This window comes from Amblyomma americanum, chromosome 11 (genome assembly GCF_052857255.1).
Source record: "Amblyomma americanum isolate KBUSLIRL-KWMA chromosome 11, ASM5285725v1, whole genome shotgun sequence".
In the NCBI taxonomy this organism is placed as follows: Eukaryota; Metazoa; Arthropoda; class Arachnida; order Ixodida; family Ixodidae; genus Amblyomma; species Amblyomma americanum.
This window is the reverse complement of record NC_135507.1, coordinates 1008453-1034016: the sequence shown is the minus strand read 5'-3', so window position 1 is coordinate 1034016 and position 25564 is coordinate 1008453. Positions and strand designations below refer to the sequence as shown.

The window sequence follows — 25564 nt, the reverse complement described above, 5'->3', positions numbered from 1 at the left end:
AGATAATCTTATACCGGGCCGGCCCTTTCTATGAAAACAAAAAGCAAAGGAACGCTTAGCGACAGTGCACTCTTGAGAATTACGCGTTCTCCAAAGTAAGAAAATTCAAAACAAAACCACACCACTGTAGCCATCTGATACCACTGAAGCTCGAACCGCTTACAAGCGCAGGTGCTGACACCAAAACCAAGAGACGAAGCACACCCCCTTTTGAAAGCAAACAAAACGGGAAACAAGAACAACCACATCGGTTATCGTCAAAATAAAAAAAAACAAAAAAAATAAAATAAAAAACAGTGAAAAAAGGCACCAGGTCAAAAGGGTAAAAACACCATGAATCAGCTCAAGAAGCTACGTCACAAAAACAGTGAAAATATGCACCGAGTCATTTAAAAAACAAAAAGATGAAAGACGGGACAACAGTTTAAGACAACAACGGTTTTAAAAAAGGGGGAGGGGTGAATGAAATCCGAAGCGTAGGAAAACATCTCAAACCATGACAGAACCGAAACAAAACTGAGATCGCTAATCAAATGAACAACGAAAGCATCAAACGCAATCAGGAGGCACTGCTCAATCACCAGGGCACAAACAGGCCACTAGGCTACACATGCCCCCGCAAAAACGAAAATTCTTTGGATGATAAGGAAATGGAAGCCTTGCTAACACAGTTGTCCGTGGTGCCGATGTAAAAAGTTTCGACGACGAGACGCTCCCATTTGTCATTCAATCTGGCCAGAAATTCCGTCTTTTCGAACCATGGTACACAGTCCCGTTGCTTCATTTTTGTGCAGTCCGCACAACCCGAAAGACGCGGGTTCGACCCTGGCCCTGGAGGTCGAATTTCATTTAATGGAGGCGAAATTCTAGAGGCCTGTGTACTGTGCGATGTCAGCGCACGTTAAAGATCCCCAGGTGGTCGGGGGAGCCCTCCACTACGGCGTCCCTCATATCCCCAGTCGCTTTGGGACGTTAAACCCCCGTAAACCAAACCTGTTTCATCAACCACTCGAAGCGGGAACGGTGTTGGTCTAATGTTCAGGGTGCAGTCGATCTCTAATAAGGGTGAAATTACTCGCTACAGCATTCACATCGGCGCAGCCGCACGGCTGTGAAGCTATAGACCTTCTACGGAAATTTCGTACTTGAAGAAAAAATCCCTCTACCATATATGGCTCGCCGTCTCGGCTAGCTCAGGTGGTAGAGCGACTGCTGCGGTGATCTCGGGTCCGAACCGCGGACCGGGACGAATTTTTCTTTGAGAAGGAAGTTTCTGTGGAAGCGTGTATATTTTCTTTCGTAGCCGTATGGATGCGCTTGCGTGAAGGCTAATGAGTAATTTCTGCCTTATTAGAATAAACTGTACTGGCTTCGAAAATCTCCATGCAAGACAAGTACTGTGGATAAAGGTTTTAAAAAAAATCCGCTCGCCTATGGCGTTCCCGCTGTTCTAGTTGTGGCTGGCGGTGCGGTAGTGGCAGAGGTTTCTTTATCATCGTCGGCAGGCGACTGTAATTCGATGTGTTGTGGACAATTGTGTGCAAGTCAAACGCTGGAAATATACATCCCCCCGTGGAGCGGACATGACGCGACAAAGGGTAGCTGCTAACACTGTAACCCCGAGCGTATCACATGCCGATACAGAGCATTAAAAATGAGAATAACTTTAATTACTGCTCGTAAAACTACGTAAATTTCCTACATACTCGCAAAACCTGTCAGAGAAACAAGAGGCCTGGTGAAAGATAAATTCGTGCAAAAGCTAACCCTGTAGGCAAAACAGCCTGAAATTTATGCGGTCGTAATGTTGAATTGGCAGTGAGACGACTTCGAGTTTTGCTCTTGGCTTACTGCATGCTTCTGCGCTCAGTTTTACCCTCCTTAGAAATCAAACGTAGCTAAATTTAATTTTGATATAATTATCTTTTTGTTAAATCTGCTAGTTTTTCTTTTTACATTTCTTTTTTTCAAATGAGCGTCTGGGGAAGAAACCCGGACACAGGTCGTCTCCACAAATATATTTGACGGGAGAGCGCGCCGCCGGCATTAGCAGCCACGAAACGAAATCTTGGCAGGCGTTCTGGGGCGTATGTCGTCGCCTTGTGCGGCCGGACGACCGATGTATGGATGGAAAACTTTATTGGGTCCTGAAAGTAGTGATAAGTAACCACTAAGCGGGACACTCCCACGTCGGCACCGGAAGACCGAGCCTCACGGCCACGTCGTGAGCCTGCTGGACAGCCAAGAATTGTTCATCCCGTTCCGGGCTGCGAAGTGCAGCCTCCCACTTGGACGCGTCCTTGATCGCCGAGTCTTCAATTCTTGCGCAAGACCAGAGCATGTGTTCGAGCGTGGCTAAATCGCCACAATCCTGGCAATAAGACTCCGTATACGTCTCAGGATAAAACATGTTCAACCTCCGTGGGCAAGGATAGGTACCAGTCTGTAGTAAGCGTAATGTAAGTGCCTGAGCCCTGTTTAGTTTAGGATGCGGCAAACCATAAACCCTGCGATTAAGAAGGTAATACTTCGTGATCTCATTGTATGTGGAAGGAGTTTCTGTTCTCGGGGAGTACCGCCACGCCGTGGCGCGGGGCAGAGCGGAGGGTAAGATCTCGCGCTGCCTCATGAGCGGACTCATTGAGATTCGGAGGGGCTCCCTCAATCATCCCAAGGTGAGCAGGAAACAAACATAAGTAGTGTTGAGATATCTCACAGGTCTGCATAATCCTAAAAGCAACCTTTGCCACCGAGCCCTTCTCAAAGGCCCTAACGGCCGACTTTGAATCACTGTATACAAAAGGCCTGCGCCTGTCAACCAGGGCGAGAGCAATAGCCGCTTGCTCCGCGACCTCTGGCCTATCAGACCGAACGGTAGCAGCGTTAAAGCCACTGCCCTCATTGTCCACGACAAGTACGGTAAACACCTTCCTCTCCTCGTTAAATGAAGCATCGACGAAGCCAGCCTTCTGATTCTCATCACGAATGAGTCTCAGCAAACAAGCCCCCCTGGCCTTTCTTCTACCCACATTTCGCTCCGGATGCATGTTCCTGGGAACAGGCTTGACATGATACCGCTGACGGACCTTCAAGGGAATACCGACGTGAAGCTGCGAAATCTCCTGAGGAACACCTAACTCTCTCAGAATCTGTCGACCGGCGGTAGTCGTAGAGAGACACACCATCTGCGTCCTCTCCTGAGCCTCAGCTATCTCATTTAAGGCATTATGAATTCCCAGCTGGAGAAGTCGGTCGTTGCTGGTGCACATCGGCACTCCCAACACTTTCTTGGTGATCTTCCTGATCTGCGTGTCAAGCTTCTCCTTCTCTGATGGTTTCCACTTGTGCATGGCCGCCACATAAGTAAAGTGACACAGTACAAATGCGTGCATAAGCCTAATCAGACTATCCTCCTTCAACCCCGTCTGCCTGTTGGCCACCCTCTTCACTAGGCATACCGCATTTTCTGTCTTGGCAATGATCTTCTGGATCGTCAGCGTGTTGGCGCCGTTCGACTCAATCAGCATCCCCAAAACCCTGATCTTATCTACCCTAGGGATGAGATCGCCATTTCTTGTGCGAAACTGAATGCTCAGCTTGTCCACAGGGATCTATCCCCTTGGCTTGGGCCCCCTTCTATAGTGGGACTGTACAGCAACAGTTCCGACTTGGAGGGGGAGCACCTTAATCCCGTCGGGTCCAAATAAGACTCGATTACATCTACTGCCTTTTGCAGAACACACTCGATATAGCCCTCACTACCCCCGGGACACCATATGGTCACGTCATCGGCATACATGGTGTGCTTAATCCCCTCAATCTCCAAGAGCTTCTTGGCCAACCCGACCATGGCCAGATTGAACAATGTGGCCGAGATGACGGCCCCCTGACCGGACCACCGAGGCAGGTTACAAACCTATCTTTAGGGGTAAAGCCCTTGAAGTTCAAAAGAGCCTGGGCATAACAACACGTTTACTCGAAAATATAAGTCGCACCCCTCGCGTTAAGATCGAACATTCTGGAGTTAAAATCGAGTACTACGCGGAGACAAAAGCAGCCGTGTTTGCCCGCATATTGGCTGATGCAATATAGCCCCCCCTCCCCCCCACCCACACACACACACTTTGTGAAACGAGAAAACCATTGCAGAATGGTCGACTGGCCGATCAGAAGCCCACACATCCGAGCAGCGGCCCTGCAGCTGCACTCCACGTGACTGCGAACTTCGACGCGTCGTGCCGAGGAAACGCGATAGTTCTATGCTCGACCTGAAGGCATCGTTCTCTCGGAGTTCGGCGCAGTCCCTCAACGTTATAGATACATTTAGCATAGCGCGTACCGCTACTGCTTACTATTGCTTACCGCCTACGTGCCGCCTACCATGGCCCGCCGCTAGGAACGCCATGGTAGAAACGCCGCTAGGAACGCCACGGCGAGCAAGGCGCGCGCGCGCGCTGTTGAGAACGTGGCGCCATCTGGTGCCGCCGCCCTGTCATTCTCCACAAGCTGACGACGCGCACTGCTAATTGTGAAACGAATGGCTTTTTTCTTTGCATCTTTCCTTGGGCAGAAACGAAAGCTTGTAGAGTGCAATCGTTCGATTGGATCGATTACGCAAAGCCGTTCTCAGATGCATAGAGAGTAGCCATAAGTGTCCTGTGCTAGGTCGTTTGTCAACTGCTGTTCCCTTGCTAGACTGTTGAACATTACTTTGGTTTTCTGCATGTTAATTTTTAGTCCCACCGTCCTGCTCTGCCTGTCTAAAGCATTGATCATGCTTTGCAATTTATCTCCTGAGTGACTCAGCTAGGCAATGTCATCAGCGAATCGCAGATTATTTAGGTATTCTCAATTAACTCTTATCCCCAACTGTTCCCAATTCAGGCCTCGGAATACCTCGTTGGAACAGGCGCCGAATAGCATTGGCGAGATCGTGTCTCCTTGCCTGACGCCCTTCCTTAATGGAATTGTATTGCTGACTTTATAGAGGACTATTATCTTAGACTTGAAGAGGGAACGGAAGAAGGTATAGTAAAGAAGAAGTCCATTAACGACCTAGCGGTAAGAGGGAAAATAGAGGAATTCAGGATATCGCTGCAGAACAGATATTCAGCTTTAACTGAGGAAGACAATCTTAATGATGATACAATGAACGATAATTTGACAGCTATCATTACGGAGTGCGCAGTAGAAGTAGGCGGTGTGTCGGTTCGACAGGATACCGGCAGGCTATCTCAGAAGACGAAAGATCTGATTAAGAAACGTCAAAGCATGACGGCGTATAACTCTACAGACAGAATAGAACTAGCAGAGCTATCGAAGTTAATAAATAAGCGCAAGGTAGCCGACATAAGGAAGTTAAAATATGGAGAGAATCGAGCATGCTCTAAAGTACGGAGGTGGCCTAAAAGCGATGAAGAGGAAACTAGGCATAGGTAAAAACCAGATGTATGCGTTAAGAGACAATTCGAGGGCAATGTCATTAGCAATATGGATAAGATAGTTAAAGTAGCCGAAGAGTTCTACACAAATATATTCAGTAGCCAACGCAATCATAACGTTAATGATGGAGTACGTGTGCAGAGAGAGGCGCAAAGTCCTTCGATGCGAAAAATAGCCAGAGCCTCTGGTGGTGCAGTTTTGTTTTACTTGCTTTACAGCGCTTTTATCTTGGGCAAACAATTAAGTTGGTTTTGTTTATGTAGCATAAAACTCTAAAAATATCTCTGTTATTAACACAACATTTATTAACACAATTTGCAGAATATTTACTGTTTGTCTTATCATCAAGCTCCCGCCCAGTGATGTCATGTCCACTTCTAAAAACCGCCACTGTATGGTGACACCCTCAGCGCCACTAATTTTTTTTGGCGAGCTAATTAAAATATCAAAAACTGGAGTAAATGCTGTACGACCGATGCTAATAGCATCTCTATAACTCATTCTATGCAACCAACAGGCAAAACAAAGTGCTGGTCTTTTGTTCCGGGGCCCCTTCAAAAAGATGATTTCGTTTACTTTTTTTACTGGCTAGCGGAGTGGTACACTACTAGACACCTAACAGTACGCCGCGGATAAGCTCAATGTTAACAGCTGCTGTTTTTTTTCTTTAAGTCGTATGCTACTATAGGAACAAACTTCGTAGCTTGTTCAAATTTCGAGCAAGACCGGTTGAATGAATCAATTTCTACTAGATGGCGCTGTAACACATGCAACTTCAAAGAGATTTTTTTTATCCTTGTTATGTCCATGCACTGGTGTGTAGCGTCTACCCAAGATGGCGAGCTTTGTGGACTTCTTCCACAAGGGAAAGGTAACTATTGACTTACTTCTAAGTTGCCAGGCCTTTGCGAGAGCTTTCTTGTGCGGAAATAAGTCAGTGATGTGTGCCTTCATACATTCTAAGCCAAGGAGTTCGTGGCTATCGATGCCTTGAACAGTTTCGGCGCAATGCCCTTGCGGCAGCTGGTGATCTCCGCAGTCCGGAATCGGAGATGTTTAGTTGCTTGCGTGTTGACCTTTTGCTAGATCGCCTCGCGGAAGTTCTGGAGAAGACTCGTATTTACCCGGCAGACACTTTCCAACTATCTCGGATTCGAGGTCTTGGAGTGCAGCCTCCAAGGTCGAAAGGATCTCGGCTTCGAGTTGCAACACACGCCCACTGCCAAGCTATAGACGTCGGTCGCGCGTTTAGGTGTGAATGAACTCTATTGCACTGTGCCGTTCGGTCAGATTTATTTCGTTTTTCTATACGTGCATTTAGGTTCACTTAGTTGAGAGTGGCGCAGAAGCTGTCGCTTGACAGTTTTGAGAGGACCTCTGAGGCGTTGTAGTTTAAAGAAACGTTAGTCCGTGGAATTGATCCGATGCCCGAAGCTTGCCGTGAGCGTCCGCGTATTCATACCACCCCCATAAGGCCCTCACATGTGGTCGGTCGTTGGTTACTCATTCTGACGTCATGCAAACGGCTCTCGAGATCGCTGTACGTTGTTGTCTTTGGAATTGTTGCACCAGTCCCGCGTGTCTGGTCTGCTGTCATGGCATTGACTTGGCAAAACCATAAGCTGGGTTACCCGTTGCTCAGTCGACTCTTCTTTTCGGTTACGATGCTGCTGTTCAGAGACAGGCGTTGCAGATCTTTTCCCGCGAGCTAATCGAGCGCTGGCGCCTTGCGAAACCAGCCGAAGTGAGCTTTTTCACAACTTCATACTCCCACTGCTGTGCGGTGCGGGCGAAAGGTGCTAGAAGAGAACGAAACCTTAAGCATGTGTGGCGTGGTAATCATTTGCTTTGCCGTGCAAGCTTGTGCGGGCAGCTGGGGAATTTTACCAGTATGTAAGAAACGAAAAGGAGGTAAATGGTAGGGGAGGGAGAAACTATATTCGGAAGTTGTTTATTGACTGCCGCCTACCTCGGGAAACGCGTTTGCGGCTAGGGAAACGTCGCTTCCAGCGTCGGCGTACGCGGTGGGAGAGGAAGCTTGTTATCTTTTCGAAGGCTGCGATAGTTCCTTCCGCGCGGGGCCCATTTCGCATCCGGGCTGCCCGTCTTCGCGCGCTGTGGCTGCCACATTCCGCTGCGTCGTCGGCCGCAGGGTTTTTCCTGCCTGCGCCGCTAGGTAGAACAACTGGGAAATGTCGCACGCACGCGAGTCTGCGTACAGATAAATTGCACGTGACGTCATGGGCGCCTTGACGATGGTGCACCACGTGTAGCTTGGGCATCGAAGCAGGTGACGATAAGCGGATTAGACGATCAGGTGCTAGCCCAGTGCCCCTGAGTGATGTTCCACAGCACATCAGCCAAAACTGTGGAGTGAAATTAAGTGAAAAAGGGTATAATGTTTATGGAGTTTTCGTTAATTTGAAAACCATAATTGTCCCACTTTTCCTAATTGTGAGTTTTCAAGGTGGTGCCAGAAAAAGGGGCCTGAAATAGGGCTTCTGGGGTCTAGTTGAGGGAATTTGGTGCCAGAAGCCATTCAGCTCTGCAGATTTGTGGAAAGTGTCTTTGATTTACTTCTATAAGATGGAAATTTTAGTTGAGGCCGCCTTGCGGCACTGCGGTGAACCCTCCTTAGTGTGGATGCATGTATACGTCGTCAGCTAGGCAGCAGTGTGTATGTGCGTGTGTATGGCACACATTCCTGGTGACTGTTTTTTTTTTTGTTCCACGGTTTTAGTGTGTTCCTATATACTTGGCTGCCTCTTAGGGAAGAAATGTGAACACTCTATCATCCTAGGCTGCAATGAAGGCAATAATTCTCTGTATTGAGTATGTCATGCTGGATCGACATCCTCCTTCACTCTTCGGCACTTCATATTTGCCATGCAGCATCTCAAAGACAGCGGCGAAGGCTTTAGGTGCCATGTCAAAGCAGAAAGAAAAAGCCACTGCCCTCCCTAGAGTTGAATGCACCGCCCAGTGATTGTACATTCTCATCAGTTAAGTTTCGGATCCAATAGGTATTAACACACAAGTTGGCTTGAAGATTGCTGCCAAGCAGAATACAATTTGAATGGGCCATTTTGTAGCCGCTATCTGTAAGGTCAAGTTGCTTGAATATTTTCTTGCTACATTGATCGAGTTAGAAAGGTACGATCAGCAATAAATGAAACGTGACGAGAACTGAGATGTGAACAGAAAAATGAGAAAACCTTAGCCGGGGGAATCTTAGCACTATGTAAGCTGGATAATTTCAATTTGAAGGCATGAAGGCTGTACTTTTGAAGTGTTAATCAACCTCCCTTGTATTTCCTCTCCAGGAGCTAATATATATCTGTGCTTCTATGCTGGCATTTCTGTTCTCTCATTCGCATTTGATTTGTTGCTGTCAGTACATGTAAGGGATTTATATTTTTTGCTGTTAAACTAGAATGCTAATGCGCATCCGTCACAACACAGCAGTGAGCAATTTTTGCCCGAGGCAACTGCAAAAACATTTGGAAATTTACATAATGCCTAGCAAGAAATCTCACTGCAGATACTACGTGGTCAAACTAGATGAATGTACACCATTGTGAGCCTTGTAACGTTGCTATTGGGCTAAGTGCTAGTGCTGTCTACCATGCAAGTTCATTGTTTCTGACAAGTAAAAGTGAAGAGAATATGAACATCATATGTGGCGCATCAGTCCGTGGGATATCATAAGAGCCTATCTGGCATCCTCCTTGCATGGCATTGTTTACTTTGAGAGTAGTAATAGATATTGATTGATATTCACATGATTGTGCCACCGCGGTGGCTCAGTGGCTATGGTGCTCGGCTGCTGACCCGAAAGATGCAAATTCGGTCCCGGCTGCGGCAGTTGAATTTCGATAGAGGAGAAATTCTAGAGGCCCGTGTACTGTGCTGTGCAATGTCAGTGCACATTAAAGAACCCCAGGTGGTTGAAATTTCCGGAGCCCTTCACTACGGAGTCCCTTATAGCCTGAGTTGCTTAGGGACGTTAAACCCTCGTGAACCAAACTGTAAACCAAAAAACTGATAAAATTGGGAAAGGGAATGGTGCAGTATCTGTCTCAGATCTCTGGTGGACACCAAGGGAAGGAATAAAGGAGGAACTGAGAGAAGAAAGGAAGAAAAAGGTGCATAATTTCGACCACCTGGGGATCTTTAACATGCACTGACATCGCACAGCACTCAGGCGCCTTTGTGTTTCACCTTCATCAAAACGCTGCCGCTGCGGTCGGGTTCGAACCCGGGTACTCTGGATCAGTAGCCGTGCGCCCTAACCACTGAGCCACCGCGGCGGGTACCATAAACCAACCATCGCATGAATATGACCATGGTTCATTTCTTTTGGATCAGTGAATTAATATGGTAGGGTTTATTTCCGATGCCTGTTTCATGAATATCTCAAAATAATTTTTCGTATAAGACTGAAGTCACTGTTGGGTAATTACAGTGCTAAAGTAATCTCCATTCTCTCAAAGCTCCTTGCCGCCTGAGCAGTCTTTTGCAGTGTCTTCACAGCGGCTGATTCTTAGCTTGCACTTTGCAGAAGCATACCTTGAATAATCCTAGTTAAAAGAAAGCTCTGGGGCCTAAATTTGGGGTTAGTAGTTAATTTGTGGCTAGAAGCAAGCCAGGAAGTTCTAGTGCAGTTAAATAAAGAATGTGTTTGTGCAGCTAGAGCATTCTCATTGACCACTTGCTGACTCTGTTGTACAGTTACCTCTTCATGTCATACATGAGTGGCACGGGTTAATGGTGCTAAATGTCTATGCCTAACAGTGTTTCATAGCTATGATGGGCTTGAGGCATGTTACCTGCAAAAGCAGGACTCTTAGCACTAATATTCAGCTGACACTGTGAGCTGTGTTGGTGTCCACCGTGCACCCTTCTTTTTATTTCTGCTGTTTATGTTTCAAGCATGTTGCAGCAACTTATGTAATCCTTTCTACTTTCAACTCTGCAGTGTAGTTCATGAAGCAGATACCCGGTATGCTTCCCTTGGTGCATTCCAATACCCATGGTAGATGTGACCAGAGGTGGGCAGCCTCATGCGGTTTCTACCTCATCAGGTTGACCTCAAAATGACCTCAACCTCACGCCATGAGGTGAGGTCAGCTTCGGCTCGAAATTTCGTGCATGAGGTCATTAAATCAGACCTCAGGCTCACGCATGAGTTTGAGTTTGAGTGAGGTCGTTATTCAGTGAGGTCGAAATTTCAGGTCGAGACTTTTTGCAGTTGCCGCCACTTACTCCGACGAGTGCCGCTTCCGAAGAGGAGTTGGAGCACTCCGCCGCATTATTCATGCAATGACACTTGACTCAAACTCGTGGGAGCGCTCAAAGCACGTTACTCACGTTGACCCATGGTAGCTTTGTCTGGTGCCGCAAACAAATAAGTTCAGTCCAACAAGCAGGCAAGAAATTCGTCGCAGCTCAGATGGCCCAAAGCAAGATTGCTTCGTGTTCGTGCTTGTTGCCTTGCAGTCCAAATGTCATTAATGTGGACCGTGGTCTGGGCACTCTTTGTAATATGTCATTAGCGCATGTGTAGTAATGTTCTTCTTTGGTGAATTGAATTGTCGGCTGAAAGGAGTTCAGGTGCTCAAGGAAATGGCTTGCATCCTGTCGGCGAATCACACAAAAACAGTCATCGACGTACCGGAGAAACAGTTTAGGGGCTGGATGAAATGAACCAAGTGCCTCTGCTTCAATGCGTTCAAGAACAATGTTTGCGCACACGACGGAGACGGAAGCACCCATGGCTGTGCCAAAAAGTTGTTTGTAGTGTTGCTTCCTAAATACAAAATACGTGTTGCGCAAGCAGAAATCGAGCAGACGACAAAGGTCAACAACCTCAAAAGGCGTACGTGAAGGGGGCGAGGCGTCGTTTTCTAAAAGACGTTTGCAGGATGAAACTGCGAAGTCTACCGGGACTGACGTAAACATTGACTTCACGTCGAAAGAGACTAGGACATCCTCGTCGTCTATAGTGACGTCCTTAAGCTTGTTGACGAAATGGGAGGAGTCCTTTACATACGTCGTTGTTCTTCCAACCAGAGGGCGAATCACTTGATGTAAGTATCCGGAGAGCGCGTGCAAAGGAGAGCGCATGCAAAGGAGAGCGCGTAAAGTCTACGATAGGGCGTAGTGGCACGTCCGGCTTGTGCACCTTAGGAAGGCCGTAGATAGCAGGTGCCGAACCGTTGTGGCACAGCAGCCGAAAATAGAGGTGCTTATTCTCTGGTGGGATGAACTTGAAGACGTCGGAAAGTAGACTTTGAAGTTCTGTCTCTACCTTCTTTGTGGGGTCACGTTTAACTTTTTCGTACATCGCCTCGTCCTGGAGAAGCATCGTCATTTCCTTCCTGGATGTGCTTGTGCAAAGAACAAGCAATGGGCTCGCAACGAGCGTGTACCGCAAGCCCACTCACACTGGTCGGTACCTTAGTTTTCATTCGGCACACCCTGTCGCACATAAACGCTCTGTTGCATCTGCACTTTTCGGCCGCGCTTTCCGCCTTTGTTCAAGCCCGAGGACACTCAGATCCGAACTAAAAATTGTGAGGAAGGATCTTGCCAACAACGGGTACCCGAAAAATATGATAATCACTGCAGAACGCCGCTGTTCACGTCGAAACGCGGAAACAACGGCCACCAAGAACAGCAAGCGAGCAAACATCCCCTACGCTCCAGGAATGAGCGAGGCCTAAGCCAGGGTCTTCAAGGACTACAATGTCCATATCGCCCACGTGCCACCAAGTAAGCTGAAGTAAAAACTTGTCAGAGTTAAAGACCGGGTTGAAAGAAACAGATTCCCCGGAGTGGTGTACAAGATCCCCTGCAAGGACTGCAAAGCTGCATACATCGGCGAATCAGGCAATTTTATCAGGCGCTTAAAACAACATCAAAATGACGTCGCCAAAGGCCGCACGAAAGAAAATGCCTTGGCTGAACACTATCAAGTTGCATCCCATGCCATCGATTGGAACAACGCCTCAGTCATCGCGACGGAGAAGTATTTATCGTCCCGTTTACTTCTAGAATCACTTCACATCCAAACGACACCACATGTATTAAACCGAACGAGGGGTAATCTTCCTGAGATCTACGCATGCTCATTACGTCACCTGCACCGTACATAAGTTACCACCTTCGCCCATCCGCTGCCATTGTGAACAAGGGACCCGTACGGGCCCCGAAACGTCTTTGTTTTTCCTTTTTTCTTTTTTGGCGAGTGCTCCTCTTTTTCTGCTATTATGTTCCCTCCTCGCCAGACGGGATTCCGTCAAACGCTCGACTAAAGTACTAGGGGATATGGGCTGGGCATCGTTCGAAGCATGGGAAGCTCAGAGTAATGTACTATACGAAGAACGCCTGAGGAAATTGGACGATAACAGGTGGGCAGCTAAGGTATTTAAATACCTATACAGAAAGAGCGTTCACAATGGCGGCAATGAACTAGAAAGCTGACCAGTAAGTTTTCCAGAAACGAGGAAAGAGAAAGAAAGAGCATTAAACAACAGGTTAAAAACGTCGAAGGTAAAAATTGGATAGATTCAGTGGAAAGGAAGCATAGTGTAAAACTATATCGATACTAGGAAAGGCAGATCAGGAAGGAAACGTTTTATGATAACTCAAGAGGCAGTAGCCTACTCTTTCAAGCTAGGTCAGGGTGTCTTAGAATGCGCAGCTACAAAAAAAAAAAATTAATGAAGATGACACGTGTGCTGTGTGATAAATCTGTAAAAGAATAGAACACCTCATCCTAAAATGCGATGGTATCCATCCCGATGTCGATGCGGGCACAGTCACTCTTCCTGAGGCCCTAGGGTTTAGAGATAACTATGGTCATGTAAATAAATCTGTGGTGGAAATTAGCAAAAAGCGATTGGAAGATTGGTGGCTCAAAAGCAGGGAGGTGACATAAGGTTAGAAGTGTATGAAGACGCATTGGGAGAAAATTGCACATTTTAATAACAACTTGCAGCACAGTTTAACAGAAATAAAGGGAAACAAAAGGTGGGCATGGTGGCAACTGCCATCACCCCGTTTCAAAGGGGATGCTCCTACCTTCCGTCCGTCCATCCAACTCTCAGAACTAGCTCAGTACCAAACAGCCGTTGTTCATCTACCCTTTCAGAGGCGCGTGTATAGCACAAATAGCACTCCATCCGTTCGTTAGTTTTCGCATCTCCCCGTGATCGCAACTGGACATGTGCACGCTGCGATCTCTCTACCTGTTTCTACCGTGCGCATTTCGGTCTTTGGGTTGAAATTTCCTTTGTGTTGTGCTCTTGAATTGAAGATATTTGTGGAAGTGCCTATCTCACTGTCGAAGAAATGCTCCTTCAGCCTCGACTGGACAAATTCGGAAATCTCCGCACATGCAAGTTGGATTAGACCATTCCAAATGACCCAAATAGTGCTCGCTGCACCATGTGCTGCAAGAAGTTCTCCCTGAGCAGCATGGGTAAGAGGGCGATTACTAGTCATGTTGAGGGTAAGAAACATCAAGCTGCTATGAAATCTCTGTAAAGCGTTTTCCAGACCTGAGTCGTCTCATTTTTCGAGAATGCGACAAATGCGGACTCACCCTCTGCAGCAGCAGCGGGCGTTTCGTTCGGAGGTAGCGCTAGTGGTCGTAGTGCTGCGGCGATGCTTCCAACTACCGCCACAGAAGCACTTAGCCCTTCTCTGAAGACGTCAGTGGGTAGCTTTAAATTGAACGAAGTTACAGAGGCCGAGATCATGTGGTGCTTGAACACTATAATGACCCATGGATCTTTTCGATCAGCGGCAGCCTCTGCCTCGCTCTTTCCTTTGGTGTTCCCCACTTGTGAGCTTCCACATAACTGCAGCGTAAAAAATTACGAGCACAAAAAAGGGGAGAAACACATACGACACGGACAAAAGCTGCTTTTGTGCTCGTAATTTTTTACACTGCAGTTATGTGGAAGCAAAGTAACCAACTTGCCCAAAAGCTCGTTTTACTAAAACCCACTTGTGAGGTCGCTACCAAAATGCAACTTGGAAAAGACAAAGTGGGATACACCATTTGTCATGGTATTGGTCCATACTTTCAAGAGAAGTTGCTGTCAAGCATCTCTAGCGTGCCTTTTCTGGGGGTTGCTTTTGATGAGTTGCTCAACAAGGTCACTCAGAAAGAACAGACGGATGTAGTGATCAGGTAGTGGGACCAAACTGATGCCACTGTGAAAATGTGCTAACCAACTTCGTGTTTCTTAGGGCACACCTGCGAAGAAGATTTGGCTGTTGCTTGTAAGAAAGCCACAGAAGTCATTAAGCAAACGAAGATACTACAAGTGTCAATGGGTGGGCCAAACGCCAACTTGAAGTTTTTGAGGTCCCTCAAAGAAGAACTTAGAGCATCTGACATCACTCAGTAGATCCTGGACATTGGAAGCTGTGGACTCGACGTTGTCAATGGCGCATTCAAACAGGCCACTGTGTGACGCACTGGGATCTGGTAGCATTTCTTCGTGGGAGCTGTAGCCTGTTCAAGTGTTGTGTGCCAGCACGTCGCGCAGTCTGCACTCACTACACGGGGAGTGTTCTGTTCCCATTGAAGTTCTGCCCAGTACGATGGCTCAAGAATAGCAAGGTGATCTCGAGAGCGCTTGATGTTATTCCAAACTTGGTGAAATATGTGGAATGCTCAAAGGAAGCAAAAAATATGCCAGCATGTGCTAGCTTCAGCACTGTTGAAACGGCAGGATGCTGCCTGTGCAGTTGGCGGCTTTTATGCTGTCAGTTGCCAATACATGCTCCAAGCTGCTTAGGATTGACTTGCTGCTGCATTCGACATTGGATTTGCTGCGAAAAATGAGTTTCGCAAGATCCCAAAACCATCGCAACTGACTGTGCTCAGCTTCAGATAAGACTATTTCTTTCATGAAGAGGGGTTCACAAAAGGTGATGGAAAGATCACCTTTGCAATACAAGTTGCCCAGAGGTGCAAGCTGCGTGGACCCCACTAGTGCATTGTCCCCAGAGGTCAGTGCTAAAAGCTGCATTGCACTGGAGGTGCGAACGGAGCACCAGTGGCTGACTGGCTTGGAAGCTGGGCGTACCCACCGTTCCTATGTTGAGGTATGCTCATTGAGCTCTGTACAGGTGGCATTGAGGAGCTTTGACAGAAAGGAACAAAGGCTGGACGTGCTCTGGTTTGAGTTGTGTTCATGAGACCATAAAGAGCTATTTTCGTTCGTCAAGCTGATTCTCTGCATGTCTCATGGCAATGCAGCTGTGGAACGAGGATTTTCTGTAAACAAAGATGGCGTTGTCGAAAACCTCAAAAAGAGTCGCTGATTGCTCAAAGAGTCGTGTATGGCGCAGTTTCAACGGTTAGAGAGGTTGCCAAAATTGATGTTACAAACGGAAAGATGTAAATGGTTCGTGGTGCCAACGCCCGATGGAAGGAGGAGTTGCAAAGAAAGAGGCTGGGTGCATCAGATACTGAAAGGAAGAAGAAGAGAGTGGCTGCGCTTGTCAAGCAGCTTCAACAAAAGAAGCAAAAGGTCATCAGCGATGCACAGTTGCAGGCTTCTCGTCTTTAAGAAGAAACAAGCTGCTTGAAACAACTAGTCAATGCTTTTACTTTCTTTAACAGTGGATAAGCGGTTTTATGTACCTGAATAAAATATTTTGCTTTGAGCACAGTGCCTACCTGTGCAATATATTGCATTTTTGTGGCAGTGGTCTAAATTATTTTCCAGGACGTGGGTCAGGGAATTTAATGGAAATGGTCGGGGATAACCTGGAAAAGTCAGGGAATTTGAAAATAACAATTTGATAGACACCATGGTTAATAAAATTCTTCACGACAGTATGTTCATCTATAGTCCAAAGCAATTTCTGCACCTCTTTAATTCCCACTTTCACAGTGTTTTCTCTCCTTCAGCTCATCATGTTAACGTCAGAAACCTTCTAATTTTCCAAATTATTTTGTTATTGCAAACGAAGAAGTTGTTAACATGCTCCTTAGGTTAAGCGTTAAATCTTCGCTTGGTCCAGATGGAATACCGAATGCTTTCCTGCGACATTACGTTGAGGCACTAGCAAAATTTCTCGGTAGTCATTTTTCAGATGTCACTATGATCCGCTACTTTGTCACAGGACTGGAAGTCTGCGAGAATTTTATCAATTTTTAAAGAAAAGTGACCCTCTTTCTGTTCATAACTACCGCCCTGTTTCTACGTTATCCTCCTCTTGCAAAATGCTCGAACAATAGTTGCCACATACATCTCGTACTTCTTGGATGAATGCAAGATGTTATTGTCATTTCATCATGGATTTAGAAAAGGACTTTCTACCGTCACCTAGCTTTCAGCAGTGGTCCATTTTCATTCTTCTGTTCTTGACAAAGAAGGTTAATTTAATATTTCTAGACTTCAGTAAAGCTTTCAACCATGTGCATCATGACAAACTCCTTCTGAAATTAGAATCACATCGGCTTCCTTAATTTCTGATCGCCTGGGTTTCTGCTTACTGAATCGATCGCACACAGTGTGTTACCATTGACTATCAGACTTCTCAAATTCTTCCAGTCACGTCAGGAGTACCGCAGGGAAGCGTCTTGGAGCCCCTTTTGCTTTTGATATTTTGTAACATCATAGAAGTTATAATGAACCCGTAAAAATCCGTTTTGTTCTGAGATGATTGTGTTATTTTCAGCGAAATTAAGTCTGAAACTGATCAAATTGCACTAAACTCAGTTGTATATTCTATAGGCGACTGGACAAATAAATGGGACATGAAATTAAACTTCGACATATCAGTCTTTCCCCACGTCTCGAGGGGAAAAATGTCCTCTTCAGTTCACATATGCCATCCAGGACAGTCATCTCACTGAGTTTAATGAATTCAAATATTTAGGAATGACCATAACAAGTCATCTCAACTAGAATGCACATATTAACAATATCTCCTCATCAGCCTCCTCAAAACTCTGTTTGCTACGTCACAAGTTTAAAGATGCGGCATCTCAAGTTAAATACCTAGCATATACTTCTCCAACATGTCTTGAACTAGAATATGCTAGTATCATCTGGGACCCCTTCGCTAAAAACAATATTGACATATTAGAAAGAATCCAGTGCCGAGCCGTTCGCTTCATATATTCTTTATACGGTCGCACAGTTTCTGTATCTGTTGTAATGGCATCCAGCCCAAATCGTACCCTCCATTTGAGACGCAAGTTCTTATGCCTAAAATTTCTGTACCAATTATTAAAATCATACAAGGCAGACACGAAATACTCATTGAGACACATATTCTAAACTCCAGAGATCAATGGCGAAAACATTTATTTATATATTTATTCACGTTACCCCTACAGGCCCTCCAGAAGAGGGTATTACATGAGGGGGGGAGGGGATACAGTCATTAATAAACTCGATACATTTCAGCAAAAAGTGCAATAAACAAAAAAAAGCGTTAAAACATAAGGCATAACACAAAAAAGGAAAAATGAACACAAACAAAAACAGCAAATTTTACACATTTCCATCGCAGCAAAGAAACTTGGAATTTTTTTATGTCAGTTTCTGTGGCGATGACTGATGTTAAACTATTGCATTGAATCATAGTACGGGGAATGAATGAATTGGCATGTAGTCAGCGCAGATTGCCTTGCTATACTACAAGCCATTGAGCGGGTTAAGCATTTCTACTTTAGCATCACACTTCCAAATGAATTGGCATAAGACGATGAATGACACTTTACGTGTTTAAATTTGAAAGAATGATCACGGCGTGAAGGGATGGATGGTGATACAGCTTATGGAAAAGTGTTAAACAAGCAAGTTTACGGCGATGTGACAAATATTCCAGTTTGGCACATTTTTTTAATGCTCTAATACTTGTGAAGGGTGAGTAGTCTGAAAATATGAAGCGAACAGCACAGTTCTGCAAGGATTCGATGTTGTTGATAACGTAGGCTTGTCCAGGGTCCCAAATGGCCACAGCATATTCAATTTTAGGGCGCATTAGAGTTATATAAGCCAGTTTTTTAATGTGTGTAGGGGCGTGTCTGAGGTCACGTTTAAGAAGACCAAGTGAGCGGTTAGCAGACACTAGGGTGAGGTCGATGTGGTGATGCCATGTTAGGTCAGACTGAAGCTGCACGCCAAGGTACTTGTATGTTGTTGTTAGTTCTACAGTATTGTCAGTAAGAATATAAGTGGTTGGAATGCGAGCTGTACGAGTGAAAGATATCTGTTTTGTTTTAGAGACATTTAATGTCATTAGCCAGGATCGGCACCATAAGCTTACTGCGTTCAGGTTAGGTTGTAGAGATTGGCAGTCACTGTCACTAGTAATGTTAAGGCAAATTGCGCAGTCATCAGAGAAAAGTCAAATTCTAGATGTTACACAGGAAGGTAAATCATTAATATAGATTAGAAAAAGCAAAGGTCTGAGTACGCTTCGTTGTGGTACCCCGGATGTCACATAAGCAGAGGAAGAGTTAGAATTTTTAACCGAGGTGAACTGTGTTCTAGATGACAGAAAGTCCTTAAACCAAGCGAGCATGTTAGGGTGGAATTTAAGCTGTGCTAGTTTCAGTAGAAGTCTGTGATGAGGAACCCGATCAAAAGCTTTTGAAAAATCTAGAAACACTGCGTCGACCTGAAAGCCCGCGTGAAGTAATAATTGTAAGCCATTAACGAATCCAGCTAGTTGAGTGTCACGTGTAAATCTCTTGCGGAAACCGTGCTGATATTTGAAAATAATGTTATGATCTTCGAGGTGTTTGAGTTTATTATTTTTTGTGCATGTATTTCATGCCTGTATGTTATTGTCTGTTCTTAATTCCCAAACTTTTTTTTTGTTTTGCAGAATTTCATGCCTGTACTTCGCTCTTTTTCTTCAACGTTACCCCGTTTCTTTTCTACTGTATAAATTCTAGTCCTACGATATTCCACTTCCTGTGCAACAATTTTTGTTTTTCTTTTATATATCTTTGCTGTAAAACTTTGTATGTTTCATGTATGCCTTTCCTGCTTGGGCTTTGGCCTGCAGTATTTTGTAAATTAATAAATAATGATCGGGTGGTGACAATGAACAACGCTACATGAGCATATGACATTTGGCGAAGAAGTTGAGCCTCCCAGTCTGCAGAGATGTGTAACATAGCAGAGCAGTGCCTTGTAATGCATGAATATGCTGCTTAATTCAACAGTACCAGTCAGGCAGGTTCCTTTCCTCTTTTATCTTTCTTCTCCTCCCGATTCAGCCAGACCACATCGAAGATTTCAGATTATACAATTCAGAATTTATTTACCGCTATTTACAAGTGTGGTGGCACAGCTGTGCTGTTAGGGTGCGGCCTTTCTGCACAGTGGCAGTTCTCCCTCGTCGCCTCCCTTGCCGGCCGCGTCCTCCAGAACCTTTTCTTCCCTCGCCTCCACAGCCTCCTCATCAATGCGCTCACTCTTTCCATTCTTTTCCCATCGAGCTCTTTGTGGCCGTCGCCTCCTCAAATGCTTCCTTTGCACCAGGGAGCCAACGGGCTCTGTGAGTTTCTGGAAACATGCGGCTGTTGTGCAGAGCTCCCTCACTTTGCACCTGGGCTGGCTCTGTCGGGGATGGCTGCCAAAGGATCCGATGTCCCTTTGAGGGCTGTGGCCCCTGCAGCCAGCAGCTCCCTTCTATCTGGCCATCCATCCGTCACCAGCCTCCTCGCCAGTTTGAGCCTCTGCTTTTTTTTTTAGCAACGGAGCTTCTGCTGCAGGCTAGGCCGCTCTCGCGCATGTACACACATACACGTGCGGTGCTCCCTTCGTCCGTGCTCTGGGATGACGCTACCACGCGCACGGCAGTACCGCTTTCTTACCACACCCCGGTCTTGTGTGCTTTGTTAATTTTTTCCTTTGACTGAGTGCAACTCCTGCTCAGGGTCGAGCTATGCGTGGCGTACATGTCATGGATCAGTTTCAACCGAAACTTTTATCGGTTCTATTTTTTTTTGGTCTGACCCCTAACTCATGTTGATGATATGGTAGCGGAGAAGAAAAACAGGCGCCTTGACGAGGCACATAAGCAGAGAACAAACAATCGATGGTCAGCCAGGGTAAAAGAGTAGTTTCCAAGTGAAGGAGTACATAGCCCCACATCCAAGACCTTAGGAATGAATGGTTTGGAGCACGTCTTTCTTTGTGACTGTAGGTTTGTGGTTGCTTCAGCTGTAACCTCAGCGCTTACATGTAACAAGCATGCTGATCCTTCCCTCCCTCCCTCCCCAAAACCAAAACTGCCTCTCTTCTGACGAACGGTCAGTCATCGGTGCAGACGTTCCGGCCAAAGAAGAAATTTGAGCCAGGCACCATGCGCTACTCGCTGCACAAGCAGGCGCAGGCGTCACTCAACTCCGGCATCAACCTCCGCGACGCTGTCAAGTTGCCACCCAGGGAGGACATGAATGACTGGCTGGCAGTGCATGGTAACATTTCATTTTACTTTGGTCTTGTTTCCCCTGTATTTTTGGTTAACCCTGTATACCCACCACCATGGCCCTAGTTTTTTAGCACCATATTTTGCTCGGAGAGATGGATTTGTGTTCTTGTTTTCCCTGCAGAGCAACTGACTGGAACTCAACTGTTACCTTTTATGGTATTGTCTTTCCTTAGCTTATTTGTGTTATAACTATCACATAAAGGGTCTCACTCAGTAGAGAACCCGGCGTGGTTAATGTCGTCGCTGGTCCGCGTGAAAAAGCCGGATTGGTCGAGAGTGCTGCGATGTCAAACGTGGAGCTGTGGAATGAAAGTGATTAAAACATGAGAAGGTTACAACATGACTCAAGTATCATTGGACACATAAGTGTATAAAGTAAATGAATTGCACTGAAAAGAAAATTGATGTAATTAGTGGGGAATCGAACCTCAAACCCCTGGGCTGTTGGGTCGTGAGTCATACACGCTGCCCCTATGCCACGCAGGCATGTTCGTCCGCATGAATTCGTCAATGCGGGGCTTTACATGTGTATTCTGTGGCCTTTTACATAATATGGAAACAGTGTTTGTGTCTGCGGGGTGTTGTGATTGGGGATCCCACCGCTGCCACCAATGTTGTGACTTTGAGGTGGTCCCGTTACGTTCGCCACCAGTTTTGTGACAGAGCGTTGCCAGTTCTCAAGTCGGTAGCGAAAACTCCGAGTCAAGCGTCGGTGGGAATAACAAAAGGGATTTTATACACTATGTATAAGTCATTATACAGGACAAGATCGGCACAGGGGCCAAGAGCTAACAGTAAACGCGACTGCTCTTGCACGGCGACGTCTGGCGGGGCTTCAACGCATCACACATCTCACTCCCCTCGTGAGCCGCACTCGGCTCACGGTGGGTCGGTCTTTCTGTAGATCAGGCTCGGGGGATCGGAGGTGCTCCCCAGGCGGCAGAGTTGGGCATATAAAGCCCCGAGAAACGGTTGTCGCCCAAACGGTCCAATACAAAGCCAACACTTGACGGCCGTCCGAGAGGTCCAACCAGCGACCGCGCTGGCCACCCGCTTCGAGTTTTCCGCGTGCAGCGACTTCCAGGGGGAAAGGGAAACCGGCACCTGGCTGTCTAGCAATTTGCTGCATGTTTGGACATGTCGCTCGCCAATGCTTCTCCATAGGGCGCCGCTGCCTGGCGGCGCAGCATCTTAGCTTGTCAAGGGAGCGTTAGGGTGCTGTTGCCTTGCAGCACAGCACTGGTCTTGTCCAAGGGCATCTGCAGGAGAAATTTTGCATCTTGTAGATTTGAAATCCGGGCTGGTTGTCCGGGCACAACAGGGGCCAAGAGGAGCCAGTGATGGGACCCTTTAATGCTATTGCGTTGTACCCTTAAAGGGACCCTGGGCTAATTTTTATGGGTGTATTCGTGCAGCAGAGGTGGTCTTTGTGGGTATTCAGTCAAATACGAAACCTCTGCATGGACCGTATAATTTAGAAATAATTTTAAAAAGTCACTGCTCGCAGTAGTGATTTTTAAAAATTATTTCTAAATTATAGGGTCCATGCAGAGGTTTCAAATTTGAGTGGAATACCCACAAAGACCACCTCTGCTGCACTAGAATATGCCCATCAAGATGGAAATGTACAGTGCAAATAAAGACGAGTACACAAGGAAGACACATGGAACACACGAGGATGCAGCGCTTGTGTGTTCCATGTGTCTTCCTTGTGCCCTCGTCTTTATTTGCACTGCACATTTCCATCATGAACCACCAACATGCCCAGACTGCCACCTTAATGCCCATCAAAATAATTTGTGGGTCCCTTTAAAGGTGGAGCTTCAGTAACCCCCAAATTGTACTTGCAGTTTTAACCACCCTGCTTGGGCCTGTAAAAGCTCTGTGGTACTGAATTAATAGGTAAGAAAAATAAATATTAGTTTACTACAGAAAACGGTGAATTTATTACTCTACTGGCCAAATACAAGAATACTTTTTTTGGTATGTTTTGACAGTTTAGCACCGAAACCTGAAACGGTCTTCTGAGCTGCCCCCCATATGTGGAATTCTACTCACTATCAAATCACATTGTATTGTGCTGGTGTCATTGTGCTGTAATATATAAATTTTTGTTACATTTTTCTTGTTCTTGGAATGTCTGTTTCGTCTACACTGCTTTCAATCTTTTTCTATATATCTTAGTTTATGGCTGTGTCATTTACAAGAATGCATTTGGCTGCTTTGGGCCACACGCTCATCAAGCAGGCATGCATTTAGTAGCAAATCTTTATGGTGGCAAATGGACGTGCAAATAAAGTTGGGCTGGTTAAGGGCACTCACAAGGGGCCTTCACGTGGAGGACATGACCTAGCTTGCGGCTGTTGCCAGAAATCTTTGCTACTTTTGTGGAACATTACACAGCCATGGCTTTAGCATGAACATATAAGAGATGTCCTGTGCAGTGGTGGACTTCTTCAACCGGATAAACCTCATCTATGGCACCATCTCGGATTACTGCACCGAGGAGAGCTGTCCCAGAATGTCTGGGGGCCCAAAGTGAGTGGGCATTCCTTTTGCATCAGCTTCTACATCAGCCTCCACAGTGAGGATTCTCAAAGCAGAACCCTTGGGTTTCTTCGAGTGTTTTTTTTTTTTTTTCGAGCACCTGTATTCATGCATTCTTAAACCTTTACCTTTCGTTGGGGGGTCTAATCGTAAGGGCTGTGCATCTGCTTGCATATTAGACAGAAAAGGCATGTGAGTTTCCTCAGCACGTTTTGAAATTTTTTGGATTTCTCCAAGATCAGAAACCCTTATCTACATCATCAACATTCTTTTTACATCAGGAATTTTAAATTCAGAAAGAGCATGCTTACATTTTTTGTTCAGCGATGTTTTGAGCTTTCCTTTGCAGTGACTGACATGTATGGTCTAATTTGCCATGCACTAAAATGGGAGTGAATTAGTTTGTCTTTCTGAATGCCGGTTTAGCTACTCAGTGAAAGCCATCAGTTGAAAGCATTGTACATTTTTCTGTTCACAGTTCTGTTGCTATAGTTTTATGTGTGTTTGGAATCTAAGCACCTCTTGCCCAACAGAACTAGAATGATATTTTATAATGAAAAAAACAGTCTGAAACAGTCCCGGATTTCCTTGTTAGTTCTAAGAGTTGCTTTGTCAAGTGGACCCGTGTAGGTACAGATACTTTGAGCCTTTGGAAACTAGTCTCCCCTTAGCTCTTGGCGGGTATGAAGCACAAGGGTTGAGTAGTACCATAATGCAGCTGTATGTGGTGTCTTACAATTGGCTCTCCTTGGCTTGGTTGTGCAGATTCGAGTACCTCTGGTGCGATGGCCAAAAGTACAAGAAGCCGACCCCACTGCCGGCACCACAGTACATTTCGCACCTCATGGACTGGGTGGAGGCGCAGATAAACAACGAGGAAATCTTTCCTGTCACTGTGGGTGAGTCATGTCGGTGGGGCCTCAGACTGGGTGCATTTGGTATAGATGCAGAGAACTGGGAAAACAAATGGTGGTGTTGGTTATTGTCAGGCTACCTGTTAAGCTGTGGTGTTGGCAGTTCTGCCATCAGTTTGTCTTATTTCAATTTGCCTCATTTGTTGGCAGTTGGAGTTGCGGTGTGTTCTGATATAGCCATCTTTTAGCCCTGTTAAGACGCAAGTCCTGCCTACATCGCTGGCCACTGCACAGTTTTACGGGCAGTTAGTAAACAGTGAAGGTGTGTCACAGACCTGTTTCGAATCCATATAAATGCTCTCATTTGGTGATCCAAGCACAACAGTAGTAAAATTTCGATGTGCACCGCCAATAATGGTGTGCCCTTGCTCTGGAACTAAATTGCTTTACATACAGCCCATAGAGCAGTCTCTCTCACAAGTATCTGCCTGCCACATGATTTCTTTCTTTTTTAAACAGATGTACGGTTTCCGAAGACCTTCGTGCCAACCTGCAAAAAGATCTTGGCCCGGCTCTTTCGGGTCTTTGTGCACGTCTACATCCACCACTTTGACAGGCTTGTCGCCATTGGAGCGGTACGTCTCTGATCATTTGTGCCGTTTGAGAACATGCAGCACATGACGCGAAACTTTCCCTGCTTCATTCTGCCCATTGAAATACTCATGATGGAATTATGACTGTCTGCTTGGCAGCCATGATGCCATGCAGAACACTGTGCCAGCAACTGCTGCCTGGTGTGGCTCTGTTATGAGATATGTATGTTATCACTTTGTGACAATCATCCCAATACTTATAACTACAACAAACATGAATAAGGCACTTAATTTCTCTTCAAAACTGGAGTGTAATTAATTGTTTGGAGCTGACGGCATATTGTTTTGTCTCTGCTGGTATCTTTCTTTGCAGGAAGCCCATGTCAACACGTGTTACAAGCACTTCTATTACTTCATTACCGAATTCGACTTAGTAAGCCAAAAGGAACTAGAGCCCTTGGTAAGTTGTGTGTTTCTTCCCTGATGCCTGTTTGGTAGGGCTGTTGGCACTGTTGTGAGACAGCAGCTCTCTCCTAATTTACTGCTAGCATTTTCTTGCCATATTCCGCCCATAAATATTTTTTAGCCATTAACGCTTTAGCTTGTGATTGAGCACACGGCCACTTTCTTCAGAGAGCC

At 45.9% G+C, this 25564-nt stretch overlaps 1 protein-coding gene and 2 pseudogenes across 3 annotated transcripts in view; all 3 read left to right on the top strand.

The window, feature by feature from the left end:
• The first annotated feature begins 6224 nt into the window (after positions 1-6224).
• Mob3 (MOB kinase activator 3) overlaps positions 6225-25564 on the top strand; it is a 31843-nt gene continuing 12503 nt past the window's right edge. The window contains exons 1-7 of one of the 3 annotated variants that reach the window (XM_077644740.1): positions 6262-6313; positions 10421-10562; positions 20755-20917; positions 23376-23469; positions 24244-24377; positions 24852-24967; positions 25299-25385. In XM_077644740.1, coding sequence (XP_077500866.1) covers positions 10506-10562; positions 20755-20917; positions 23376-23469; positions 24244-24377; positions 24852-24967; positions 25299-25385 — 651 coding nt within the window. In that variant the 5' untranslated portion in view covers positions 6262-6313; positions 10421-10505. Of the gene's footprint in view, positions 6314-10420; positions 10563-20754; positions 20918-23375; positions 23470-24243; positions 24378-24851; positions 24968-25298; positions 25386-25564 lie in introns of all 3 variants that reach the window. The other 2 variants (XM_077644739.1, XM_077644741.1) reach the window with 2 other exon arrangements.
• On the top strand, positions 12902-14453 carry LOC144110760 (uncharacterized; annotated as a pseudogene).
• LOC144111442 (uncharacterized) lies at positions 15273-16222 on the top strand (annotated as a pseudogene).